This window comes from Plectropomus leopardus, chromosome 6 (assembly GCF_008729295.1).
Source record: "Plectropomus leopardus isolate mb chromosome 6, YSFRI_Pleo_2.0, whole genome shotgun sequence".
Classification (NCBI taxonomy): Eukaryota; Metazoa; Chordata; class Actinopteri; order Perciformes; family Serranidae; genus Plectropomus; species Plectropomus leopardus.
In genome coordinates, this window is record NC_056468.1 from 23651219 (window position 1) to 23678649 (window position 27431).

General features: G+C 38.0%; 1 protein-coding gene across 1 annotated transcript in view; it reads left to right on the forward strand.

The window, feature by feature from the left end:
- The window catches only part of ipo11 (importin 11), a 152007-nt gene that overhangs the window by 106682 nt on the left and 17894 nt on the right, over positions 1 to 27431 (forward strand). The window contains exons 26-29 of the mRNA XM_042488560.1: positions 255 to 368; positions 960 to 1081; positions 8093 to 8188; positions 12825 to 12909. Coding sequence (XP_042344494.1) covers positions 255 to 368; positions 960 to 1081; positions 8093 to 8188; positions 12825 to 12909 — 417 coding nt within the window. The remainder of the gene's footprint in view (positions 1 to 254; positions 369 to 959; positions 1082 to 8092; positions 8189 to 12824; positions 12910 to 27431) is intronic.

Below are 27431 nucleotides of genomic sequence, written 5' to 3' on the forward strand. Positions count from 1 at the left end.
GTATAGTGGTAATAACTGATTCTTCAGCTCAGTTAAGGGTCACAGGCTGCCTTTTGAGGATTCTGCTGTGTCAGTGGACCTGTCCTCTTTCCAGTTATCATGCTTAAAGACCTTTGCTGTAAAAGTATTTGTGCATGGTTATATTTCTACATCTACCTGAGTAATTGTGTATTCACATTCTGTGTGTGTGTGTGTGTGTGTGTGTGTGTGTGTGTGTGTGTGTGTGTGTGTGTGTGTGTGTGTGTGTTGTACAGAGATATCCCGTGGTGATGTCCACCTACCTAGGAATCATGGGCCGCGTTTTGCTCCAGAACTCAAGTTTCTTCTCCTCTCTGCTCACTCAAATGGCCTCTGAGTGCAGCCAGAAGGTGAGACTCGATGTCCGTCCTTCATTTCTGTCTCCTCAGCACATTCCCTTTTGAATGCGTGTGAGAGACATAACGGCAAAGTGATCGTTAAAGAGGAATCACTCTGAACGATGCTAAGAGTAATGAGCCAATGAATTGCTAACAGTAACATATTCAGACTCTTAAGTTTAGAGCTGTCCCCTTTTTACTGTGAAACCCTGGCATTGTTGTTTTTGTCTGACCCGGAGCAACATTGACTTGGCCTTGTTTTGACATTGCTGCCTTTATCTAAACAAATGAAAGACCTAAAGTTGTCTCTTTAAGTTGTCGCTCCATCATGCTTCTTTTTCTTTAACGATAGAGGACAAGGCAGTGAGGTAAATGAGGCAGAACAAACAGGGAAGGTCAGTTGCTCACTTTAGACAACAGTAGACTCATATTTTTAAACGTAAAAATAAAATTGAGTTGTCAAACACTGTTTATGTCTCTCTTTTTTGACCTCTCTCTATATTTAATTGCCTCTGTTTGTCTCCTTTTTCTTCCTCTATATTAACCCTCTGTATGTCTCCTCCCTCTCCCTCATCCTCCTTTTCTTTTCTCTTTTCTCATCAGATGGACCAGTTGTTGGGCAGTGTGATAGAGATGTGGGTCGACCGCATGGACAACATCACTCAGCCAGAGAGGAGGAAGCTGTCGTCACTGGCTCTGCTTTCCCTCCTGCCATCTGACAACAGGTGAGAAACATTTGTCATTTGTCTGTGTGCAGATGGGGCTTTGAGCTGGTGGGAAGTGGATAGAATTCACCCCGTCAGTGCAGATGAAACCGGGGCAAATAGGGGGGAAAGTGAAGAGACGTACTTGACAAATTGTTTACCCAGCTTTTGTTTATCTTTATAGCTGGTAGAATTGTCTTTGGGAAGTATGTGGTTCTGAATCGGTTGTCACAAACAGCAAAGAACATTAGTTGTTTTTAAAAAGTTTGATAAAGGTAACAGATTTTTACCCTACAGCCATAATATGCTACACAAAATCAACAGCCTTTGCACCATATGGGTGCCACAGTAATTTGGGACAGCAGCTCAGCACGCACATATATGCACAAAGCAGGCATATTTATAGTGTTGTGAACATTTTATGTCACATACCTGCAGTGCTCGAAAGATTCCACTGAAAGACTGATTGTCTTTGCCAAATGTTCCTGATACAGTTCTTTGCAGCTCTGTAGGTTGAATCTGAGTTTGAAAGTAACCAGAGTATGTAAGTGTCTCATGTGCCCATGGGGAGGCTATTTAAAAAGCTCTGTGCAAAGTCCTACGTTGGGTTAAAACTTGTTATTGTGTGCACATTTCTTTACTGACACTAAACTAGATTAAAATGACCAGAGGTAAACCAACATTTCATATATTGAGATAAAGAATGTTATTCACCTAGATTTGAAAGGTGCACAGGGAGACTGTGTACCATTTTTTTAAAAGCAGTTTCTAACTTTGCATCAAAAGAGTTTTCTCATTTGGTTTTCTGAGTGAAACTTCTCTTGTAGTGGTTCAGAGGAGTCATTGTGGGGTTCAGTAATAAACTTTTCTTGTGATGTCCCATCTCACTGCATGGTGATGCATGTTTTTATCAAGATTATGTGAAGCTCGCTTTTCTGCTATTGAGATAATGTAATCATAGACATAGACATAGACAGGCATGAAATCCTTTGTTACGCCCCCGTCCTTGGTCTCCAACAGCAATTGATTATGACAGCCTTGGCTGGTTAAGTGCTGCATGGCAAATCAACTTCCTCACATACAATCAGAACTAAAATTGGAAGAGGTCCAAATCTTGTCTGTAGCTGCCCTTAATATCATCTGTTCTTTCTCTATAACATGTAGAAAAGTATGAAGAGAAGGTCACGGGTAGCCTAAATGCTACATTTTACTGGAATTGAAACAGTGATGATGATCATTTTGAAATAAAATGCATCATTGAAAAATCAGCAATCATGAGAAAAAAGTAAACTTTGATGAGGCTTTTCTGGCAATCATTTAGCACCACAAATTAGCTGTTGTGTTAAGCAGACAGGAGATAAGAGCTCGCTCCAGAACAGTGTAGCCCAAATATGTGATTAATCGGGGCTGCCTGATAAGTGCGGCCTATTCACTTGATATTCATTATTTACGAGCTTTGTTTGCATTTATTATTCAGGGTTTTTCCTTTCTCAGGATGGGTCCTTAGGGAGTGACCACAGATGACAGCATGTGCTGTCTGCATTCAGTAAAGGCGATGAGTTTGTGTGACCTTATTTAATGGAAATCTATGTATATTTCTGTTGTATCTGGGGTTTCATTTGCTCAAGCATTACAGACAGACATTGTTATTTCATCAATTGGTCAGAGAGTTTGAGGGAGAGGAGACCCGTCAGTTACAGAGGCCACATCTGGCATCAGTGAGAACCAGGCCCACACACTTTCTGCCCTTTTACACCCAACAGAATATTTTCATGTCAGACGCGTTCTCACCTGCTAAAAATACATTGTTTAGTTAGGGCAAAGGTTGCAGGAGGCAGGATATGATGCACTTGTAATTCAGCATTTTTTTTAAAAATGATGTTCACAGAAATAAAACAGCTTTTATTTCATGAGGAAACAAGGGAAAGTCCTTCCCATTGTTACCAGTTTCAAAACGGAGCATTCACCCAGTCAAAATCATGCAGCTTAGCTTGGAAGTCAAAGACTTCATACTGAAGTAAACGTTCTGCTTGTTCAACAGTTGTTTGACAAATAGCTTTTAAATTCAGAGAGGGTTAGATTTGCCACTTTTATTAGTTGTTTTGATTTTGGCGCTGGTGCTTTTCCTTTGGTGCTGGTTAAACCTGTTTGGCAGGCACCATAATTTCCAAGGTAGTTTTTTCCGATGTAATTAGAAACATGATGTTGCTTTGAAAAGTAATAAACAGAAGTTCAATGACCACATTTTTTTGTTTTTGGACATTAAGAATAAATAATAGGAATAATTGCTTATGTGTAGAACAGATAGGTGTAAGGTTCTGATTAAATGTGTTGTAGCATGCACTAGTTTAATTTGCCCATTAAATGGAGGCTGGATTTTTTTTTTTTTGGCTGATTGGAGACAGAGCAAAATTTGAATATTAGTTGTCCTAGTACGCTGATGATATTTGCATATTAATTTATTTGACTAAGAACATTCAATATCTTTTTGCCTTTACTGTGATGTCTAAATGGGAAAATGTGGACCAGTATTATGCAGGTAGAGCGCACCACTGGGAATCAGCTTCAAGGCATGAAATGAAAGCGCACTGCTGGAGGGCTGTAAAGCTGCTGCATGTATGTGATCTACAGGGAAGTATTTACTCAGGCATTTCTCATTACTCATTGTGGAATCAGTTGCTTTACTCTTGTGGACCAGAATAATCGACTCTCTTTTATAAACCTGCAGTTTGTGTCTGTTTCATTGAAATAGGGGAAGGATAAAGTTTTGTTGCTATTTAAGCATATCATGTAACACAGTACACGGTAAGAGCTCTCATTAAAATGACAGTTTTCCTGTTCTCAGATGATAGTATCATTCACCAATAACCTTGTCATAGTCCTCAACAGAATACCTTTTCCCTTTTTACAGTTTACTGATTGATTTTAGTAAATCTGCCAACTACTTTTTTACTTGTTGAAAGCACATTAATGCATTCAAAACCAAATTCTGTTTGTCCTTTGATGAGGTGCATTTATTACTTTCTGAAACTTTTGTGCAGTCTAAGTACACTAGAATGCTTCATTTGGTGTTTAGCATGCACAGCCATGAGGTCATTTTCACTGTCGACTGCTGTAGTCATCAGAACCTCCTGTTCAGATTTTTTTCTTTTTGCACTACCAGTTCATCATCACTGACAGTTTGCTTTACTATGGCAACACAACAAGAATAAGGAGTGTAAGAAATCAAAATGCATTGCAATTTCATCATACTTGCGATACTTTGTGTATTCTGAACCTCATCAATTGCTTATTTTTCACTAAATTGGGATACAATTTGTACTAAACATCCACAAAACCCAAGGATAATTTGCTACATATATTCATGAAAAAATATTTGTTGCTCAGTGTTTTACAGTTTTACATTAGATTTCACATTCTTGTAACCAAATTTTGATTCTGTTTGGCCTTAATGTAGTTTAATTGTATCAGTAAGTTATTTAGTCTTGCATAAAAAATGGTATATGAAAACCCCCTCTTGTTAGTATATATTTTTCCAAGAAGAATTATTTTAATTTTCTGGAAACTTTTTAATCAAAGTGTTAATATTTATTGCAGGTATATAAACAATTTAAAGATGTTATATTACTCCATCTGGTAATCTTTTTCTGTAAATGATCATCTCTTACATGTTTTACATAGTTGACAAAACCAAAGAATCCTGAAATATTAAAAAATGGAAATTTTATAGCAGTTGAATACACAACCTAAGAATCGCAAAAAAATTATTAAATTTAGCTGAGGGCCAAACTCAAAAAAATCATAATTTAAAAAGTATTTCGAGTTGAACTATAGGATTTTGCAAGGTCCCATGAATTTAATAGTTTTCACCTAAACTTTTTCGACCAATTTCTCAGTAGTGTCAATACAATATTTATAATTAGTAGCTTCAATACATGCCCATGCTTTTAATTTTCTGCAAGAGTTGAAGCAAAATTGAAGAACTTTCTACAGTCTTTAGTCCTATCATAAGTATGCATTTTCCACTTACACCGGTTAAGCACTTGTGCTATTTAGGGTCCACTGTAATGATTCAAACCTAATGATGCTCAACAGCATCAAATGTAATCAGTGAGGCTTATTTGAAAGCCATTTGCAACAAGCTCAGCTGGAATGTATCCAATATGTATATGCCCTTTTATAGAAAGAAATAACAAGGATGAAATGTATTCAGTAAGTATTAAAGCATGTAGCACTGCTACCTTTTGTCACCTTAAGATGAAAACATTTTACTGTGGACTTTTAATCTGTAATTGCCACTGAACACAGAAAAAAAAAACTTTTGATTTCCAAACTGTGGAGGAAAATTCACATTAAAATGTATTTCGGAGAGCAGCCTTCACAGGTGAAGGTCCTCTTCCCTGCTGCCTGCTTTTGTTTAAGGTGAGAGGACCACAGAGAGACAGTTGACTCTGATGAGGAATTTGTTGCTGCGACCTGTTTGCACGCAGCGTCTCAGCTTTCAGATCATGTTTCCACTTACACTGATTTGAATGGCAAGCACGGAGCAGCTAGCACTAGTCAGTCATTAGAAAATAATCAGTGGAGACTAAGTGTTGGGACTGAATAGAATTAGAATTGACAGACATGTTTAAATGTGTGATAAAAGATATTTGATTGGATGCCTGCAACCAGTTGCCATGGCTGCCAATTTGAGACTATTATGAGTAAATTGGGGGCAGAGGCGTTCAGTGATGTATTTTACACTTCCAGGATATCAGTAGTGAGATGTTGCAATCTGAAAGGAACAACTTTTTAAAATTCACCTCAAACATGCTTTCTGTCTACTTCATTACCAAAAGTATTTATTCGCCTTAAAAGAAAACTTTGGTATTTTTCAACCTCGGCCCTGTTGTTCTGTGTTTTTGTGTCAAAATAATACCCCTTCTCATACAAAATTTGCACCTATACTTTGATATTTTAATTGTGGGAAAAACAGTTAAAAAAAATCCCATAACTACAGCAGAATCATTCGGCATGGGAGTAAATACAGATTATAACCTTTCCCATAAAATGCAAATGCCAGATGACAGTGGGTCTTTTGGGGGGGTCCAGTGGGCCAGGGGCTTAAGTGACTAATGGAGACAGCAATTTTTAAAATTGGTCTATAGTGAGAGAGATGCGAAAAAGGCTGTAATTTAATCCCCACAGCCAGTTGTGCACTGTCAATTTACATCTATTAAAGTTCTTGTTTTTGCCACAGGCAGGTTCAGATTGTTATTAGGAGTGTTTGACAGCATTGTGAAAAGGACCCCACAGTAAAATGAAATATTTTTCTGTACCTTTCTCTATTTTTTTTTTTTTTTTGTGTGTGTGTGTTTTTAGTTTTTTTTATTGTGACAAAGTCTCACTCAATGCAAAGTCTCATTCTGAAACCTCTGAAGAGGTGAATTATGGCAAGAAAAACAACAATGGAAATGTCAGTGAGAGTTAAAGAGAAAAGTGCCATGTTGTCAGACACTTAAAATAACAGTCTGAGCCTGTCAGTGGCAAAAACAAGCACTTTTAGTGGATGTAAGTTGACACCATTTCCCATAAGGATCACATTGTAGCCTGTTTTGTTGCAGCAGATGGAGCGATCTCACTCAATACCAGTTTAAAAAAAATGTTGTCCCTATTTGTCATTGAGACACAAAACATCAAAGTTCAAAAATACTGAAATTTCCCTTCAAGTGTAACTTTGAGACCTCTACTTATTCTGTGATTTATACTCATACTTGTGTGAGAGTGTACGTATGCAGATTTGGAGTTAATTGGAGGAGTATACATTCCTCAAATGCCGGCGTAGAAAATAGGATTATCCTGCACAGTCGTATGCTGACTAGATGGATCCCCTGTTGCTGCAGCTCAGCTTTCATGATTTTAGTCTTGACAGGAATATTTACAGTATGAGTACTTCCCACTCATGAGAAATAAGAGAGAGGTCTATGTTTAGTGGCTCGGTATGTATCTGTCATGCACTGATTTTTCAATTTTTTCAGACTTCATGCTCAGTGAACTTTATGCAGCATTGCCTGCGGTCTATCAAGCCAAGCACTTGAACTGACAGACCCTTTGATGCATCAATGCCCAAACCCACACATACTCGCTCTTTGTGGCTTTTTTTATTCTTTGGCCTCCATGCTTTTTATTCCTATTGACATGGGAAACCCCACTGCCTTTCCAGTGCTTTCGAAGAATGACTCAAATATTTCATCAATGACTGCTGCCTGTTTCTAAGCCTGGGTGGTGGGCGGTGCAAGCCAGAACATTTTAAATATCTCAGGTACAGCAAGCCAATGCTCTGCAATGCTTTTCATCTGGAGGAAGTGGCTACAATACAAAATAAAAAAAGAAGAAGAAGGTCATAGCAAACCACCCAAAAGGCTCACCCTGCAAAACTGTGTGTAAAGACAGTAAGCCTCATTGATTTTAATTTTTCACACTTGAATGTGCGAGACAGTGAAACATCATTTACAACTGGAAAAATCACCCTTATCATGTGTGATTAATCAGTTCAGGGTGAACATGTTTTTCTCAGATCATAAATGTAGAGAAAAGTTTTAAAAATATAGTTAAACACATGTATTTTTGGCTTTTTTATTTGTTTGTTGGGTTTTAAATTTTGTTTTGTTTTGTTTTTTGTTTTTTTGGATTACCCTCTCTGCCATTTTCTCTTTTTGAAAATGTTTCTACCAAAAGCCAAATGTGAAATTGTGACTGTGAGATACACACAAACAGAACAATCTGGACATGTGTTATGTGACGTGAGTTGATGGATGACATAAACACCCTTTTCTCTCGATGGCCATATGTTTTTTTTGACAGACACTTTATCACTTTCAGTGGCGCCAGGATTTAACCTTCACTGTTGTTCTCTGATGTGTCATTGCTCTTCATGACCATTTGGTTCTTTGGACAGCTACCCATCTCTCTGTATTTCATTCAAACACACACAGCTGTTGTGTTAATGATCTCATGAGTAACGAGCTTGTGCCGTCTGTGTGTTATCAGTGTGATCCAGGACAAGTTCTGTGGCATCATTAACATCTCCGTTGAGGCGCTGCATGATGTAATGACAGAAGATCCCGAAACAGGAACCTTCAAAGAGTAAGTATGCATGATTCTCAGACAGATCAGAGAAAACAATGAAAAACGATTGCATAAATACTTCTGATGAAATGTATTTGGATAGTAAGCCTATAGATACTTTGTTGAGATTCAAAAGTTGAACAGTTTTGCTTTTTTCTGTCAATGTATAACAGATTATCTATTGAGTATATGTGACAATTCATGAACATATTCTCATAATGATTTAGTTGAGCTTTAACTTTTCATTCAGCCTAGGTTGAGTGAATAGTTCCAAGTTCCAGCTAAATATACTTTAACAGTACATTTAGGTGGACTATCCAAATAAAATGTTCTTCTTTTTACTTCATTTCTATCTTTACATCTGATTGCTCATACTTGTAACAATGTCAGATATCAGCAGCATGCTGATAGATCACATAGCTGAGGGAGCAACAACAAACATGCCAGCTGTTTGGAGTGATTATAGATTAATATCTATTTATTTATTCCATTTTGCTCTATAAAGTGAGGAACAATATACTATTCAGGGTTTTCCCAAAAAAAACATATAAACTAAGGTTGCAGCAATATACCATTTTTGAGTTATACTGTGATATGAAAGTTATCGGTTATCATACTGTACATTTGCTTATCTGCGATATTTGAAAAGAAAATGCAACTGGACGGAGAATTTCGCCTTCATTTCAGTTATTTTCCAAAAGGGACTTTTTATATACTTCCATCAAAAAAGAAAAATTCAAGTTTCAATGAAAGTAATGAAATGTTTGTTCAACCCCAACTACCCCTTCTATTTTCATTCCTTTAAGGGTCTTTTTATGACTGATAATAATACTAATTCTGTAATATAATGACACCACAATATTTTCTGAGACAGTTTTGGTACTGTAAAAATCTCACACCGTTGCTACCCTAGAATATAGTCATACAGAAGAAATCCCTCTCATCACTTATGACCCACTAGAAGTGTTTGGTGGTGTATTTTTCTGCAGAGACTCCATCCTCTGCTTGTATTTTCTTATTTTCCTCTCATTTTCTGTGCTCGGGACATTTAGGGGTGTGTACCACCACAGTGCTCAGGTGAGGTCGGGGCTTTATGTAAAGGTAGCGACCAGCTGCCACACTGTAAGCAACAGGCATTCAAGAGACACAGCACTGAAAATATGCAAACATAGTTAGGCTTTTACTTTAACTTTTGCTGGGGAGCATATTTACAAACAGTAAGTCACATGTGCACAGAAGACTATATCTTTGAGTCAAGCCTGATGTTGCCTAACACATAAAAGAATGATTCCAGTCACTTTGACACATTAGTGTATTAATTAAACACTGGTAATAATTCGGTATTCTGTTTTTTCTGATACCCAAAGCCCAGGTATGATATCGGTACTGGGACTGAAAAAGTTGGATCACTGCATCACTATTTCTAAATCACAAAGTTAAACCCTCCAGACTTTCTTTTCATCCGTGAATGAGTTTTGTAATTTTTACAAAGCTCATGCAAGATGAATGCAGACAGTTGAAACATTTGTTGTGAAAGTACTTGAAGCAGTGCGCCCACAGATGTGCTTTTGAATTGTTGTTTAGATTTATCAAAAACAAACCTCTGAAGAAAGATTTTTTTTAGTTAATGATATAAAAGCAGTACCTTACCGTGGAGTATAACAGTGTGCTGAAGGAGGCTGAGTGGCATTGGTGAATAGGACACTTTTCTCCAGAAAAATAATGGACTGTGAAATGGCCCACTGTTTGTAAATGCAAATCAACTGAGACAGAAAGCGGTGGGTATTGTAATCTTCCCGCCTATATTTGGGAATTAAGTAAAGTTTCAAATAAACAGACTTTCCTTTTATTCCTCTGCTGTCATAAGTGGTTTGGAATTGTTCTTGCGTGGTGTGGAATAACAATGAATGTCCTTGCTGCCGTGGATAAATTCAGTACATGCCAACTGGCAATGCAGCTCAGCATGGTACTCCAGTGTTAATTGTAGAAATTCAGTCACTTGTCACTTAGCTACTGTAACAGGAATTAAAAGTTTGAATGTCTTTTGCACTGTACCAAACTGCAATGAGTCAGATTTGATTACTGAAACCAAATGAATGAAAACTAGGAAAGGAAAAGTTGCAGTTCAACAAAATTTAAACTGCAGAAGTTTTAGATGGTAAACAAAGATGTGGCCATTATGTTGTCTTGGGTAGAGCATTACACCCGTGCTTTAACCCTTTGAAACCTGGAGTGACATCACTTTTCTTGTGCTGCTTTCAGACGCCTTTCATACGTATTTAAAACCTTGAATCCCGAGCAGTGGTTTGGTGTCTTTCAAAAAACAGCTAAAAAGGCAATGAACAACTTGGTAAGAAATGTTTTACAAGATGCAATAAATTTGTACAATCGGGGAAAAAATGTAAAAGCTGGTGAAGAAAGAAGAAAGCTCAGGAAAAAATATTTATAATGATCATAATTCCATATTTAAACTTATATTACAAAATAATTATAATTTTAAAGCACATTTCCCAGGTAATTTTCTTTTTTTTTGAATATAATTTTCAGGGGTTTTTTGTTATAATTATTAGTCATTTCATGCAGATTTTTGGATCATTTCTTCTCTGTTTGCTCATTGCCTTCTTCCCATAATTTTAAAAATCATTTGCTCTGGTCTAGGGTTTATCTGCATTAACAGATTTTTTCAGCCACTCGTGAACACAGCATTAACAAACTTGTCAGCAGACAGTTCGCAATTCACATGTCCAGGAGTTCCAGAGTAAAACTATCATTCATTTGCAGTTAGGACTGCTCAATTATTGCAAAAAACATAAGCGTCATTATTCTGGTGAATATTTAGGTCATGATTACTTAACACCATGTTTTTATTTAACTTGAAAAAAATTTTCATGTGCTAAAGGTCAAATTAATATGGATGAGAGGGAGCTTGGGCTTTTTGGGGGGTGGGCAAACGCACTGATATAATGCAAACGCACTGATATAATGCAACCAAAGGGGAGTGCCGGATTTACACAAGTCAGTCAGTAGCATCATTGCCAAATGTAATGTAGCACAATAATAGTTTTATCTCAATTATCTTGTTGTCATAATTGTTGAAACACAAATTGATATATAAAGTTTGATTAACGCCCAGCTCAATTTGGAGTTGTGTCTCTGGCCACGTAATGAATGTAAGCCCAGTATTCATTCTCTCCTAACTTTGTTTTGATGACCAACTCCTGAGGGAAATATCCGGCTCTTTAGCTGCTAAATGATCCACTGTTTTCACCAGCTAGATGTTAACTGTGTCTGTCTGCTGTGTTCTTTCACTGAAAACAGCTGCCTGCTGCTGCCGAAAACGATGATATGCGATCGGTGTGAGTGAATCAGAACAATAAAGTCACAACCCAAAACTTTTAATAAATCTCTGTAAAGAAGAGGGAGGTTGCATATTTGAGTTAGAATTCCCTGTAGGTACAAGTAACCTCTTTCACATTGTCTCGTTGTTTTACATTGTAATTTCACACGTTACAGAAGAAATAGCAGTTAAAGCCTCTTTAAAGGCATGTTTAACCCCAAAGAGAAACACCAGATAGTAGTTACTGATATCTACTATTCACAAGACTTTGAAAAGACTTTAAAGAGGCTAAAGTCTGACATCCTTTCACAGGGAAAGACATGGGTTTTCAGATTTTGCAAAGGCTGGAGTCTTGCAGGGTCACCATTTATAGGACTCCCTCTGAGAAATATGACATGTTAATAAGTCCTTACATGTCTGCAAAGCACATAACTCTAGAAAGACAAGATGGTAATGTGGATGTCTACAGTATTCTTGTCCATTTCGCATCAATATAATCTATTAAGCTAAACTTTACACTTTAGATTTCATTGCCTCCACTCGCTGCCAGCCTCCATTGGTTAGCTCCTCCCATTTAAATAATGGGAGGAGATTGTGGAAATGAAAAAAGAATGGTTTGAAAAATTAAGAGTCCTCCAAAATAATTGCTGGTCATAGATAGGCACCTATTTATTTTTTCTGTCTATCTGGTTTGCTGCTTCCTGTTTGGCACTGGAGAGAGTGCACCTATAAATTGTTGACAATGTTAAACATAATATCAAACAATAGCGATCATGAGAGTGCGCCACAGCTCTAGCAAAACTCTCATGATTTTATTCTGACATTGAAGATTTGTCTGCCACAGTGAAATTGCTTGATAAGTCATTTGGTTGAAGACTGCCATAAGCTGTATTTCTTAAAAACCTGTTCTCTCCAGTTTTTTGTTGTTAACTTCATTAGTTAGAGTTTAGTTAGAATTTAGTTAAAATTTCTGATCACGAGTTCTCCAGTGCTACATGTCAAAGTCACCAAATGTGACACTGCAGACCCCACTACCTTATCTCTCTTCACAATAAGGATGAAGTAAAAAGGACAAAGGAAATAAAAGACCTTACGCAGACTTTGGACTGAGCACAAAGGTTTCGCTTGTAATTCTCCCTGCATGCTGATGAACCAATATGAATAGCAGGCAGAGCTGTGTACTCGAGTGCCAGAGGGCTCAGCCTTTTTTTGTGTGCCCACGTGTGTGTGTGCGCACCGCCTGTTCTGAAATTGTCTCCTACTGTGCAGGTTTATGTGTGGTTATTAATATTGAGTTGAATATTATTGTGTTTGCAGCTGCATGCTGATGAGCCATTTTGAGGAGCCCAAGCTGAGTGATGATGAGGAGCCGCCAACTGAGCAGGACAAGAGGAAGAAACTGGTCAGTTGCACGCACACACGCACACACAGTTATAAAAATACAGTAGGGATCCAATTTTGCAATGATTAAAGCCTTATGATCTGTTGATATACAGTATTAGTTTGGAAATGTTGTAAGATTTTGTCCACAACAATGTGTATTCATTTCAAAATGTGTGCACATACAAGGAATTTGACTCAGTTCTTTTGTTCCTCTCAACCTACATACACAGAAATAAACATGAGGCTTAAAAACAGGACAGCTAAACAGAGAGCTTTCTCCAGTAAGCACAGAGAAAGATGGTCACTCCACTCGTTAGTCACATACCAACTCAGAGCCTCCTCTCAGCTTATATAGCTGCTCCAGCTTTTCATGCAGCGCACCACAAAATCACATGGCCCCTGGATGCCAGCATGTGTCATTGTAGCGTGCCTTATGTTCAGTCACTTAAGGTGAGCATGGATGATGTTGAGTACCTATAAATGGCCCCTAGGTGGGGGATGTATACCAATTAAACAGTACAATGATGCGTGTATGCGTGAGCATGCATTCTTCTGCGACTTTGTCACACTGTGGAAGCTCAGTAAATGTAACACTACTTCACACTGTAAAATATTTTTTAATTTGATGTTGCTCTGTGTGTATGTGTGTGTGCGTGCGTGCGTGCGTGCGTGCGTGCGTGCGTGCGTGCGTGTATGTGTGCAAGTGGTCTTCTCCAAATGAGTGCCTGAGCAAATTGAATTTATATACAAATTTAATTTCATTGGTGTTTGGCAGAAGAAATACAGCTGTATTTGTTTACTAGTGTGACTTTGTGTGACTCTTCGCACTGTGAGTGGTGTGTGTGTGTGTGTGTGTGTGTGTGTGTGTGTGTGTGTGTGTGTGTGTGTGTGTGTGTGCGTGCGTGCGTGCGTGCGTGCGTGCGTGCGTGCGTGCGTGCGTGCGTGCGTGTGTATGTATGTGTGCATTTTCTGGGCGGCATCCCAGTGCACTTATCACCTCAGCCCAGACCCTGACTTTTTGCTCCAGGGAATAGAGGAGAGGAGACTTAAAGTCGCACCTCTCTCTGCTTCTTAGCATTTGTGGGTGTGTGTGCTCGGGGACGTGCTTGAACGCATGTGTGAGTGTGACGGGTTTGCCCACGTGAGACAGTCTCCAGTTTGAGGAGAAAGTTAATGAGGAAGGAGACCCGTGGCAGTTTCGAGCGTTTATTGACTTCAGTTAGGCTCTCTCGTGGCTGCTCTCCTTGGCAGATGTGTGCATATCTGTGTTATAGCATGTGTGTGTACAAATGTGTATGTTTGTGCTAGTCTCAAAGAGCTTGTGAGAGACAGATGATGTAGTTTGCTCTAGCACTTTCTCGTGATAAATAATAACCCCAAACTGTCTTGTTTGTGCATCAGTGCTTCACTTTGATGAATATGTTCAGACAATGCAGTTTGTGAGGAATCAATCAAAACAACATGTAATTTTGTGTTAGTATTTAAAGCAGTCACATCCACACTGATTAATTATATTTTAAGTTTAGCTAAGCGCTTAGTGGTCCATAACGTTTGTTCAGCCAACTTTCACGAGAAGCCACAATGTATGTCTGTAAGGTTAGGTGTTGGGGTCAGCTGCATTGCCAGTCAGGCAGCAGGTAAAGGTAGGAAGCCTGGATATGAAAACTGGCACTTGGGACGTGAAATGTCATCCCTCTGGGAATGAAGAAGTTGGAGCAAGTGGGGAAGTGAAGCAATACCAAATAGATATAGCTGGGCTTACCTTTATGCACAGCACTGGTGCTAGAACTGAAGTCCTGGAAAGAGAGCTGACTCACTCCTTTTTCCACGCAGGTGCGTGGAAAGTCATGATTCCCTGACTGAGCACTATGTTCTTCCCTTTTTATGTGTGTGTGTGTGTGTGTGTGTGTGTGTGTATATATATATATGCAGTCCACTGTAAACTACAGAAGCCCAAAGAGAGCGGCCAAAAAAGTTACAGTTCTAAACCACAAATTGGAATTAATCTGTAAAATCAATTTGTCACTGAGCCTTAGACCTTACAGTGAGATTGTGTTTTTAAGTATAATTCTTCTCTCTGGGATATATTGATTTCTGCATGTGTATACCTAGCATAGTATATTGAATAGAGAGAAAACAAAACTTTCTACCAAGGTACACGTCCCTGTAAAATAATTCTTCATCCATTCTTGTCATCTTTGCTAATTCCTCATACACCCCAAACCTTTTTTCTTCCATCATCTGTCCTTATCTTACTTTCTCACTTTATTCTCATATAGCGTCCCCTCATCAGGTAGTCTCATCACTGTCTCTCTGCCTGCAGGTGATATTTGTATGATTGTACAAGTTTGTCTTGTTGAATTAGATTTTGCTGCCTCCTTGCAGGCACCTGCAATTTTACATAAAATATGAAATTACCCTGAACACACACTCCAGTGTTTTCCTCACCACTTTGTCACTAGTTTAAAGCTTCTAAAGAAACTCTTTCATATCAGTCTCAAAGTGTGATTTTTTTTTCTTGTCTGTCCAGTTTGACCCCTTGGACCTTTTCCCCTCTGGTAGTTATTACCTTGTCTGGCTTCTCTCTATCTGTGCTAGATAATTTGCCTTTAAGATGACACTGACTGTACTGCAGCTCACAACTCTGTAGCAAACATTTTGTTCTTTTTTATGGACTCAAACATGGATGTCTCCAGAGCAGAGCTCTTTTAAAGGCTGTGACTTCCAACTTCTAAAGTTGAAAATGCAATGTATTGCATATGTATGAACTTTGTAGTCAGACATTTAAATGGATGCTTGAAAAAATGAAACTCTTGCTGATGATGTTAGAAACTAAGTGGTTTTTAAGCTGATTTGCGCTACAAAGGCGAAAAGGAAATGGGCATTTAACATTTTTAATTGATACAGTATTTAAATTTACTTTACTGGCTAAAAAGCGTTGTATTAGAGGCCTTAAAGTAATACGAGGACAATGTTATACAGCAGTATGGACAGTCTTATGATAAAGAAGATTTTATCCTAGATTGTTTTAATGATGACGCTGAACATATTATTGAAATGCCATCAGAATTATACAGGAATTTCCCTGGCGAGTACACTAAATGGTTGAAAGAATAAAAAAACAACACTAAAGCATTGCTAACGTTACTCCACTTTTGCTACAAAAGAAAGAATATATATATATATTTATATATATATATATATAAATATATATATATATATATATATATTTGTGCCTACTATGAGATAGTGATAGTAGAGATGTGACAGGAAATGAGTGAGAAAGAGATGGAACCAAAAGCTCCAGCAGAAACCTGGTGTTTTTACCCATAAGAGACAGGGGCACCCCATTTGAATCATTGTTAAGTTATTCTCTAAATGTACTAATAGAACAAAATTGATGTGCAAGTGCTCTTAATTTGTTCTGAACTCAATTTTAAAGTAAAATCTATTTATTTTTAGAAAATTGGCCCAATTTAGCAGGACAATATGTCATCATACTAGACATTATTTAATTAAAACATAATTAGCCTGACAGTCAAAATTCACATTAGCTATATTTATTGATGACCATTTGGCATTCTGGTAATACATTACCAGTGAACCACGTATGACAATGTTTAAGCTAATGGTTACTGACAACCACTAAGTGAAACTGTTGGCAGCTCTCTACCAAAAGGATATAAACACTCAAATTGTGTTTGAAACCCCGTCAAGCATATTTTTTTGAAAACAAGTGCAACAGATGGATTGAGGAAGCAGCAGACTGTAGAAGGTGCAACCTGGCGGCTACCTAGTATGTAACACACATTGTGGAGACACGGGGTACACTGACCACCGCTCAGTGTAGCATGTGCGCTGATTGTGGGAGCTTATCAGCCATGAGAAACTTCTGTCAGACTCAAGCCCAATCGGGCTTTGGCAGTTGCATTTGTACCTAACACACCCAGTATGCTCCTCATACCTTTTTTTTTATTTTTTATTTTTTAGATTATTTTTCCCTTATTCCCTTTATTGACAGGACAGTGAGGAGGGAGAGAGAAGGGGGAATGACACGCAGCAAAGGGCCACAAGCTGTATTCTAACCCGGGCCGCTGCAAAGGCCTCAGCCATATGAGGCGCACATTCTACCTAGTGAGCTAGATGTCGCCCGCACCTCATACCTTTATTTATTTTAAGTCTTTGGCTCTTAAAGTGCTTTGTTTTCCAAATTCAGTACATTAACATGCACAGACTGGTCGAGCTGCGGTGAAAGCTTGATTGGGCCATTTTACTGGACTACTGTCCTTTTCCCAGTATACAAGCACCAGGGGAGAATGGATTTTTTGAGGAAGTATGTCTGACTCCACCAAGGCAGGTGGAGATATTCCCCATTTCAGCTACTTGCTATGAACCTATTTTATTTATATAGTCTATGCTATAGACCGAATCACAATCATAACTTCTGTGTGGAAAACTGCGCATGGCCCTGAGCAAACTCTGCCTTGATTGATTGATTAGTTACTACTACTACTACCACTACTCCACATCCACATCTAGTTTGCTAGAGTGTGATTTTTTTTAAACAAATATAAAATACCCTCTTTAAAGCTGTCTGTCCCTTACAAAAACCAAAATGAAAAACACAAGTCCCTACAAGTCCCTGCTTACATTGTTTTTTTTTTTTTTAATGCCTGACTGATTTTGTAGCACCCCTTCCCCCCTCATAACTGATGAACAGTCCCTGTCTGTAAACACGAAGGAGGTCAGTGTGGCAACTAGGAGCACGCGCAGATCAGAGAGTCCAGTTAAAGTCTGACTAAGGTGTTTACATAACAGAGTAGCTCAACTTTCAACCAAGTTATCCGTGTGTGTTAGTCCTATTTCAAGAAGATTAAGATGATTAAGATGTCCTGGATAACTCAGCGTTCTGCTCCATCTATCATTCCATTCAGAAGTTGTTTTAAAGGGTGCAGCTCTAAGATTAATAATCCCCATGTCACGAGAGGCTACCCCACTACTGCTACTGTCTCCCGATTTGTCCCTGAATTTGACTTGCCATGTTTTCTGGGCATGAAGTGGGAGTTTGTTTTGTGTTTTGGAAGCTGTTGACTGTTCCACTCTATCTTGTCTGGGATTTGTAAGGGCCCCTCACTTTGATCTGAGCGTTTCAGGCAACTAGACTAGGCTAACTGATGCTGTGTTTGGGCCTCGGTACATAATGCATCATTTGATTCTTTTGCTTCATCTATAAGGCCAGCACCATCAAACAAGAAGAGAGATAGGTGACATCAAAGACTTTTTCCACCGGGTACTAATGACATGGGCTCCGTCTGTTGTGCTGTGGAGGCACACACCCACTCAAGCCTGTTCTTCTCTACTACACACTAACGCACATGCACAACACGCATACAGCTTGTTGTGCTGTGAGGAGGTGCCAATGACTGATTAGACTCCAGTATGGAAATAAAGAGACAAAGGTGACCTATTACATGCAATTGTGCAGGTAAAAGAGGGATGTAATGAGGGGGTCGGTGATCACTGAACAGTTATAAAAGCCAGATGTGGTTTCATCAATTGAATCCTGGCCAAACATGGGCCAAAAACAAGCTATTGTGGTGCATCGTGGTTTGCACGTCTTATGTGAAAGCTTGAAAGCAGTTCTCATTGAATGAATTATGGACTATATGGGGAGATTTGAAATAAGCACTTAAAAATGTGTCCTTCACATCTTCAGTGATATCAACAGCAGACATGCAATTGTAGAATATTGTTTTTTTTCCTGAAGTATTAAGAAATTGGCTTTTCAGACATGTAGCCATAAAAATGTGACATGGGCATACCTCAAAACAAAAAGTATGTAACTTTTTGCATAGCTAGATATTACTTGGCTAAGATACCATCCATGCAGACTGTTCGCAGGGTTTCTCACACATTTACTTTGTGTCTGTTATGTATTTCATATATTTGGAGCTGGACTGTTAATTTGGAGCGCAAATTATTTGCTGCTTGGTTATCGACTCTCTCACATTCTCAGAGCGTACTGTGGGCACAGATGGAGCAGCAGAATGCCTGGTGCAGTAAAAGTGAAACTTAATCATTAATTGCACTGAGTCGTTTGCTTTAAGCAGTAGCCGCTCCTCTCATCCATCGATCTGATCAGCTCAAACTGGATCAATGGATCAGTTATCCACCCCACGACTCAAACTTTTCAGACTGCTGCTGAGGGACAAAAGAACTCATGACAAGTTCCCCCTGAGCTGTGTTCATGGACCCACAAAAATGTCCGAATTCAGAGAGAGGACACAGAATGTCATCAGGTCAGCTACAGCCAGACATTTTTTTTTCTCTGTGGGAAAAACTGCTGTTCACATAAACAATTCTTGTACAATTTGTATTAGAGTGTGTAGGAGTTAAGTGCATTTTTTAAGGGCAGAAGTTATTAAGGAAGGGCTGTGTAAATATTAATAACTGCACAGATTTATTCCTTCAGTCTAAAGATCTTCAATGGTGACAAGATCGACCCCTATTCCTTTGACAAAAATTACAAAAACCTTTACTTTCTCTTTATAGAGCCTGTCTACTTGAACAACCCCTTATAATGTCTCTTCTTCAGCCACCACTGTCATGCATACAGGCTGGACACACAACTTGTCCTGCTTTCCCAGATCCGCACCCACATACCCTCTGACACACCCAGCAGAGATCTGCTCTCTACTGAGTGCACTTCTCTAGTTTGATGTAGTTTCGATTTATTTGAACAGAATGCTTGGTTTAGTCATTTAAAGCATGTGCTCAGGATGTGTAACTGATGAGTTTTTTGTTCCAGACAATTAGGCTAATGAGTTAGCGTTCAGTGCGTCGTTCTACCATTGGTATTGGTAATGGTGGCTTCATATAATAGTATAAGAAACATTAGGCTCACAGTTGGAACAGTTGTTTCCAGATTTACAGATGATCAAACTAATTTTGAATTGAACAATTATAGTATACATATGGTGATTCTGAAAGCAGCAGAAGTTGGTTGCAGCTAAGCAGACAGGGTTTAAGGACAGAGTGTGTCAATTACTTGCTTAGCCACATTTATAAATGTGCTGTGCACGGTCCATATATTGACATAAACGTCCAGTGTTTAGTACCATTGGGATAGGATATATTGGCAGAAATGGAATATGAAATAATAAGTATTTTTAGTGTATAGTCACCTGAAAATAAGAATTGTCTTTTTTTAATTACCTCTTTATATCTACATAGAGAGTGGGCCCTTGTCCATGTAGTCTGCTGTGTTGCAGCGTCTTTTTTTTTTTTTTTTTTTTTTTAAGTCAGGCACCTAGTTAATAGCTCCCCTGCAATGACCAGCTTTGAAAAAACACAGATTGGCTGCATGAAACTGCTTTATTCTGTGTGTTTCCTGGTTTAAATAACCTGTTCCCTTTATTTTGAGAGGAAGAGACCATCGGGGATACTTTGGCCCTTGCTAAAGGCCCCTTGAACTATGAACAGTGAAACAAATCTAAACAGGAATTCACACTTGGGAGAACTTTCAGCTATTTGCAATCTGCAGTCCTCACTTCTGTATGCCACTAAACCCTACATACATTCTTTAATGATATGCAGAATAAATACTGTAGATTTTTTTCAGGTAAATATTGTGGTAAAAATCCAGCACAGTCAGCTAATGCTATATGCATCAAACTTAAGCATAGGAGAGCAAATACTCACTTTACTTTTTTGTATTATGCAATTTTATCAACAGTAACAAAAAACATTTTTTGTATGTTTTCTTGAAAAAAACTCCCAAAAATGTAGTGGATTTTATGTTATGGATATGTAGTGAATATATTTGCATTCAACATATTACATAAAGAAGAATCTGAACAAGGCTTTGATAAGAATCTGAATACCTAAAATCTAAGCAAAAACTCCAGAGAGTAATGAAGCATGGAGATTATTCACCCTCCCTCTGTAGTCCAAATGGGGCTTAAGTAAAAAGTCCAATCAGAGGACATCCTCTAGTAAAACTTCTGCTGATGGAACAAGCCTTTGAGAGGGCATCTTATTAAATGTGCATGCTTTGAAATTTGAAAAGAGTAAGATAAAGAATTATACCTATTACACTGTGTCCCCATGGCTGTTATTGCTCACAGTGAATAGAAAACATTTTCTAGCACTTATTAATTAGTAATGAAATTATTCCTTCGTTTTCATTATTCGGTGTAGATTAGCAATAAGACTGATTCAGTCTCCTTAAATATAACAATTACATGAATATGCAAGCTTTGATGTTTAAGAAAGGAAATGATACTTATTATTATCACCCAGTGGCTGTTGTTGCTCACTGTGAACTGAAAATGCTTTTTGAGGTTTTGATGAAGTACCGATTAATCGTGAAATTGTTTTTGTTATTCAACAGTTTTTCATTATTTCATTTTAATGAACAATCAAACTGACTCCAGAGGTCCTCTGTAGGTTTATATTTATAGGAAATGAGCTTCAGCGTGTTATCAATTCACTCTGGGCCACACAAAGCTTTAGTAATGAAGACTTGCCATTCTTGCTTTATTATTGCTCCTAGTCTCAAGTAGACCATCAGTGTCAGCATAATTTGGTTTTGTTGAATAACAGGCCTCTCTGACAGTGTTATTTTGCACCACAAGATATAAAGATTCTCCTTTGTGCTGCCTGAGGCATACAGAGCCATCAAAATTAGTTTCCATCTTTGCTGCCTCTCAGCTTTACAGCCATTTGTCCATGAGAGTACTGGGAGTTGTGGGTTCTTAGAGTGTGGCAGGGTTGCAGATATGTTGCCAATTACTACTTTTTTAATTAACCCCAAATTACACACAGCAGGTATAGTATGCTAGGAGGATCAATTTAGATATTATGTATATTAAATGGGTGGTATTTCAAGGGCCTAAAACCTGTATCTCAGTAGGTGTGAGGCTGGCATTGTGTACCTTTATACCTATTAAATCAAAATCAGCTTTATTGGTCTAGTGCGTATGCACATACAAGGAATACGACTCCTTTATTTTAGACTCTGTTCCGTCTTTTGTTGCTTTTGATCTAAATACACAGAATAGACATGCATGTGAATACTTTTTTGTTGTATGTTTAATGGATATACGAAACACCAAGGCAACCTAGTTGGTGATAAATCTTTCTCTAATTCTTATACAAAGTATTTGACTGCCTGAGTATTTAGACATCCTCATGTTTTGTGATTATAGGTTGAATGTATTGAAAAATTACATTCATGTGTATCTGGCACATCACAACCACAGTCCAGTCAATTTCATTGTTTTCAAGAATTACAGAAAGTGCATCATAAAGCTAAAGGAAAAATATATTTTTTGGCAACTATATTGGCAATTTGTGTCAAATTTAAATCAGATGAAGGATGCAGGAACCTTCCCAAGGTGCTGAATATGCCTTGCCAATAAGTGCAGTCATGATAAAACTGGAAAAATATGGCACAGCTGTAAAGCTGCCTAGAGCAAGCCGTCCTTAACGGATTTTCCCTGGGAGAGCGAGAGCGAGGTAATCAAGAGGCAATACAATGCAATTCTGGCAATTTAGGTGCAGTGCTGTATTTTCCAGCTGTTTCACGGCCATGACAGCTTTTGCTTTCTCTTCATAATTGTAGTGGGTCTGATCAGAATAACATACTAATAGACACTTTTTTGTACTAAGTTTGATGTAAAATTAAGCATGTAGCATGTTATAACTGTGTAATATGTCAAATTTGTGTATGGAAGAAATGCCTTGATGTGTACTAGATTAGCAAAAAAAAGTTAATTTAGATGGCAGTAGTAGTTTCGAACTACTTTGTGTAACTTGCAATTGCGTTTTAATGAAATTTTGAGAATATCACTTAACTTTTGCACAAATCTGTAATGGAAACCCACCTACTATGTGAGGTAGGGTTAGGGTTAGGGTCTTTCCCGTTGGTCATATTTTCTCTGGGACAGCCTAAAATTGCAGTGTATATTGGGCTTTATTAATACATCGAGTTCAGAGAGCTCCCGTAATTCCATCATAACCTTGACCATCTTTAACCTGAGCAGGGGTCTAATCAGGGGTATAGATGACAACCGCTGTGAGGTTGTGCAGGATGGGATCTGAGATGGCAATCAGAGCAGTCCTTAACATTTATCATAGTGTTGCTATTCTGATTAAGCTGTTCCATGGAGGCATCTGAACAAGACTGCAACCTGCTGCTGAAAATACTAAAATGTAGAACACACACAATAGGGAATGCTAGAATCATTTTTGCCCACTTACATCTCTGCCTGTCTTTGTGATAATGTTGCAGCTGTGCTGATCGGATGATGATGTAGCCAGAAGTGTGCTTAGTATTTTGTACTGTCAGCTCCTTGGATTTATTGCACGTTAATTAGTGTGATTCAAGTAATGAGAATAATTGAACTTTGGTCTGACAATTCCTGGTTGGTAAATTGATCTTAATACATCTTAATTACCAGTGTGAAGCTTATTCTTTCTGCATGTGGCTCATTACAGTGGAAGCCAACTTCTGTGATTTTGATTGTTTGCTTTGAGCGCTGAAAAATCCATTGGATTCACACTGATTCATGTTTTTTCTCCTACTTATCCCTATTCACTCACATTCAAGGCTTGTCAGATAAGTAACAAAATGATTTACTAAATGGTGTTTGCTCAGGATGGGTGCATTAATTAATCAAATAAAGCATTAAGGTTGATTGACTGAGAGCAAATGTTAATGTACAGTACATCAGCCCTTGGCATATTGATTGCATTTCAAAAGTAACATCTAAAGAGGGATTACAGGCATGCAATGTTCACTCGATACTGTTTGCAAAACCATCCTGCTGTTATGGGTGAAGCCTGTATTGGCAAATAAACTGTCCTATTAATGTAATTCTTTTAGTATTGAGCAGTAAGTGTGAGGCTGGCACTTGCACAGCAGATGCTGTTCAAACAGAAAGCCGACAGAGTGTGTGGTGTCCAGCACAATGTAGCAAACTCACACGAGTTTGCATGCGATTAAGATTACATGCCAGACTGACTTAGTTGCTCACTTAAGTTTGTACATGCAGTTAACATAATTTTGTGTTAGAGAGAACCAGAGGTGGGCACTCACCTCGTAGAGCAGATTCCCCATGTACACAGACTGTGTACTCATTGCAGCTGCTGAAAATATACTTGTCTTCATTGCATGTAATATTAAAAAAAAAGTAACCAGAGGTGTATATTACAGCTAGCAATGCACACTGAATTTAGTACCCTCTGCACAGTAAATGTATATTTGTATAAAATAGTTAAATAATAAATTACATTACAGAAGTCAAAGGAATATCTTTATATATTTTTATGTTATTTCCTTTCTAGATTCTAATGCTTAAAAACAGTCACATTTCATTTGTTTCAGTCCGTGTCTTGACTTGAAATTTGTCCATTTTTGAGCAAGCAACTCGCACACATCCTCTCTCTTTGACATTAAGTGTTTTTACACCAGCATGGTGGAATCCTTTGTGCATTTCTGACCTGAAATGGAAAACCTATTCACTGAGTGTTCAGATTTGACCAGGACATGAACTTTGTACGATTTCTTAGAAAACTGTTCAAAATGTAGTCAGTTGCAGCGGGAATTTCTATTTGTATCATTAAGTTATGTTTTAGTAAGCTATATCTTTTATGTATCACTGACAAATACAATAAGATTCTCCTTGGGAAATGAGCTGGCAGAAAAACAAAGACGATATCTAAGTGGTATTGTCAAAGGACGCAATTGTCTGATAGCACCACTTGAATACTCAACTTAATTTTTTATTTGTAGAAATCAATCTGTCCCTCTCTCTGTTTGAACAGTAACAAAAATGAATTGATCTCAACAACTTCTTTTAATGGTATATTCCTATTTATTTTTATAACAGTTTAAATTGATAAAAACTTGAAAATGTAACTATTGATTCAGTTTAAATAGAGTTAACCCTTCTGGTAACAGGAAACAAACAAACATGTTAACATGACATAACACATAAAACATGAAAGCCAATTCTAATTTGAAATCCTGTATTATTAACACCCATGTTTGCTAGCATGCAGTCTTCTTCTCTTTGCCTACATTGGCACTTTGCAACATATTGTTGGCTTTACCACCAGCAGCTGATAAGTAGGAAGTGTGTATCCTGTCATGCATTTGCATGCTCATATGTGAGAGCTGTCATGTGCATGCACTATATCATTCAAAAGTCATGAAACTGATGTACTCTTCTTGCCTCAAACATACATGAGCACTCGATGCCCAGAGACATCAACATCTTGAAAGTCAGAAACTGGAAAGTGTGTACATCACTGCTAAACCTTTGCAGACAAAGAACTAGTAACAAAAGAACCTTTCTACATTAAAGTCGGGAAATCACAGGTTATAAACTGAAGTAAATCAACTTAGATGGTTGTTGCCTTGTTTCACAAATGACATTGCACTCTAATCTATTGAAATCATTGATTATAAATCTTATATTTTAAGTATATATCAGAATAAATTAAAAATGTACCTTTGTAGTTAGGATGCTTTATCTGGGTATGAGTGTTTTCTGTTTTTCTGTGGATTCACTCATGAGAACTATGACATTTTAAAAAGTTCCAAGCCACAGAAGTCGCTGACTGCCTCCCTCCATTCCCGAGTCCCATCTTACAAATGCAGAAATTGGTCTTTCAGTGTCTGCCAGATGGCGCAGCAGATTTTACACAGAATGTCGCATATCACTGTTTGACCCAGCTTGTCACTCAAAGCCCCAATTGTAAGAGTCCTCCAAGTCACAGCCGATCCATCAGCAAAAATCCACCGGAGCACCGTGAAGGTTTGCACTGACAAATCAAAACAAGTTATTTTATATTGCCAGAATTATTTATAGGCCTTTATTTCTAAGAGTCAAACAATCAATCAAAATCCTGCTGGTTCTTACATTGTGGCACTGTTATCTTCTAACTCATTTTGTTTCTATTTGATTTGATTTTGATAGAACTGCTGAAGAACTATTTAAGTTGAGTAGTTTCAAAGGATGATGGAGCTGAGGACACACTTGTGCACATATACATTTACAATCCCTAAACAAAGGCAGTTCCCTTGGACAATTCAGTTCAGTTGACAATGCAGGGCTCATTGAAAAAATCTTGTTTATTCCTTTTTAGGCATACAATGTACTAACACATTTTTACCATGCTTAGTATGTTTCCATAGTTTTTTCTTATCCATTTCAGTGCATTTTGTGCTTTTGGCTTAACATTCTCCAAAAAATGTAAGCTTAACCACAAGCTCTAGTTACCGAAGCAAATGCGATGAACGTGGCTGTTCAGTTGCATTTTACAGTGAAAAGGACTGGAATTGTCAATGGGAAGATGTGAACAGGGCAAGCACAAGCAAATCCACTCCTGGCACCACAAATCGAGGCAGAGAAAAGTCTGCTTTAGTTGATTGTGTCAACTTGAGTGAGAAGTCACGGTTATTGTGGGTTTCTTTGTGAAAGCGAGGTTCTGAAAGAATGCAGCAAGTTTGGAAAATAAGTCTGAGCAGCTGCTGCTCATTAACACAACTTATGTCAGTTCAGAAACAATTGCAAAATATTGTGGCATGACATTTCATTACAACCGTACATTGTAGGTGGGGGGTTTCTGCATCTGTGTTTTACTGCATTTATTTAACCCACTACCATCACAAGCCTTCTGGGAATATCTGCAGGGAAGCAACCCCACAGCATGGTGCTGCCACTAACAGCTTTACTGTCTGTCTCTGTGGCTTATATCGAAAATACTGTATCCTTTAGAATTATGATTTAATACTGAATTTTTCTCTAATAGGACCATAGAGCCTTCCTTCACTTTTAAAAAGTAGCTTCCTGTCCTATTAATGTAGGAAAGTAGCTTCCTAAGAGTTCCAAGAGACCTCTTGTTACCCTTTTTTCCACCAACATGGATCAGGTTCTGTTTTAGTTTATGCACCTAAATGTGAACCGTTCAGATCATTTCAACCAAAAGATAAATTTTTGTGGAAACTGAAAAGTTTGTTCACAGGTTTTCCTTGACCTGAAATGCAAACTGTGACAACATCAATGGGCGTGTAATATTCTACAGATTGAAAAGAGGGGATGGAGAAGGCAACACTGGAGAAATCATGTGAAAAACTGTCTGAAAAAAGAGAGTGCATTGGTCTTATTAATGGTTAGCATATCGTGAAACATTAAAAATAGCAATAATACTGTGCCATAACAGAAGTGTTGTGATATCGTATCGTGGGGCCTCTGGTGATTCCCACCCCTATTAATAGTTAGTCCGTACTTGTCTTTTGGATAAAAACTAGGGGTGTCAAGCGATCCCAGTGATCCCCAGTCAGTGCAACATATTCGTCCCCCGTCACGCAGAACGCGATTATTTACCGCTAACCGCATTTATTTTTTCTGGGATTAATTAATCAAAATTAACATGTTATTTTGACACCCCTAATAAAAGCAAATATTTGTAATAACAGAACAAAAGTCACAGGGTAATAAATGTGATCCACTGTCTTGTCTGTACAGCGCC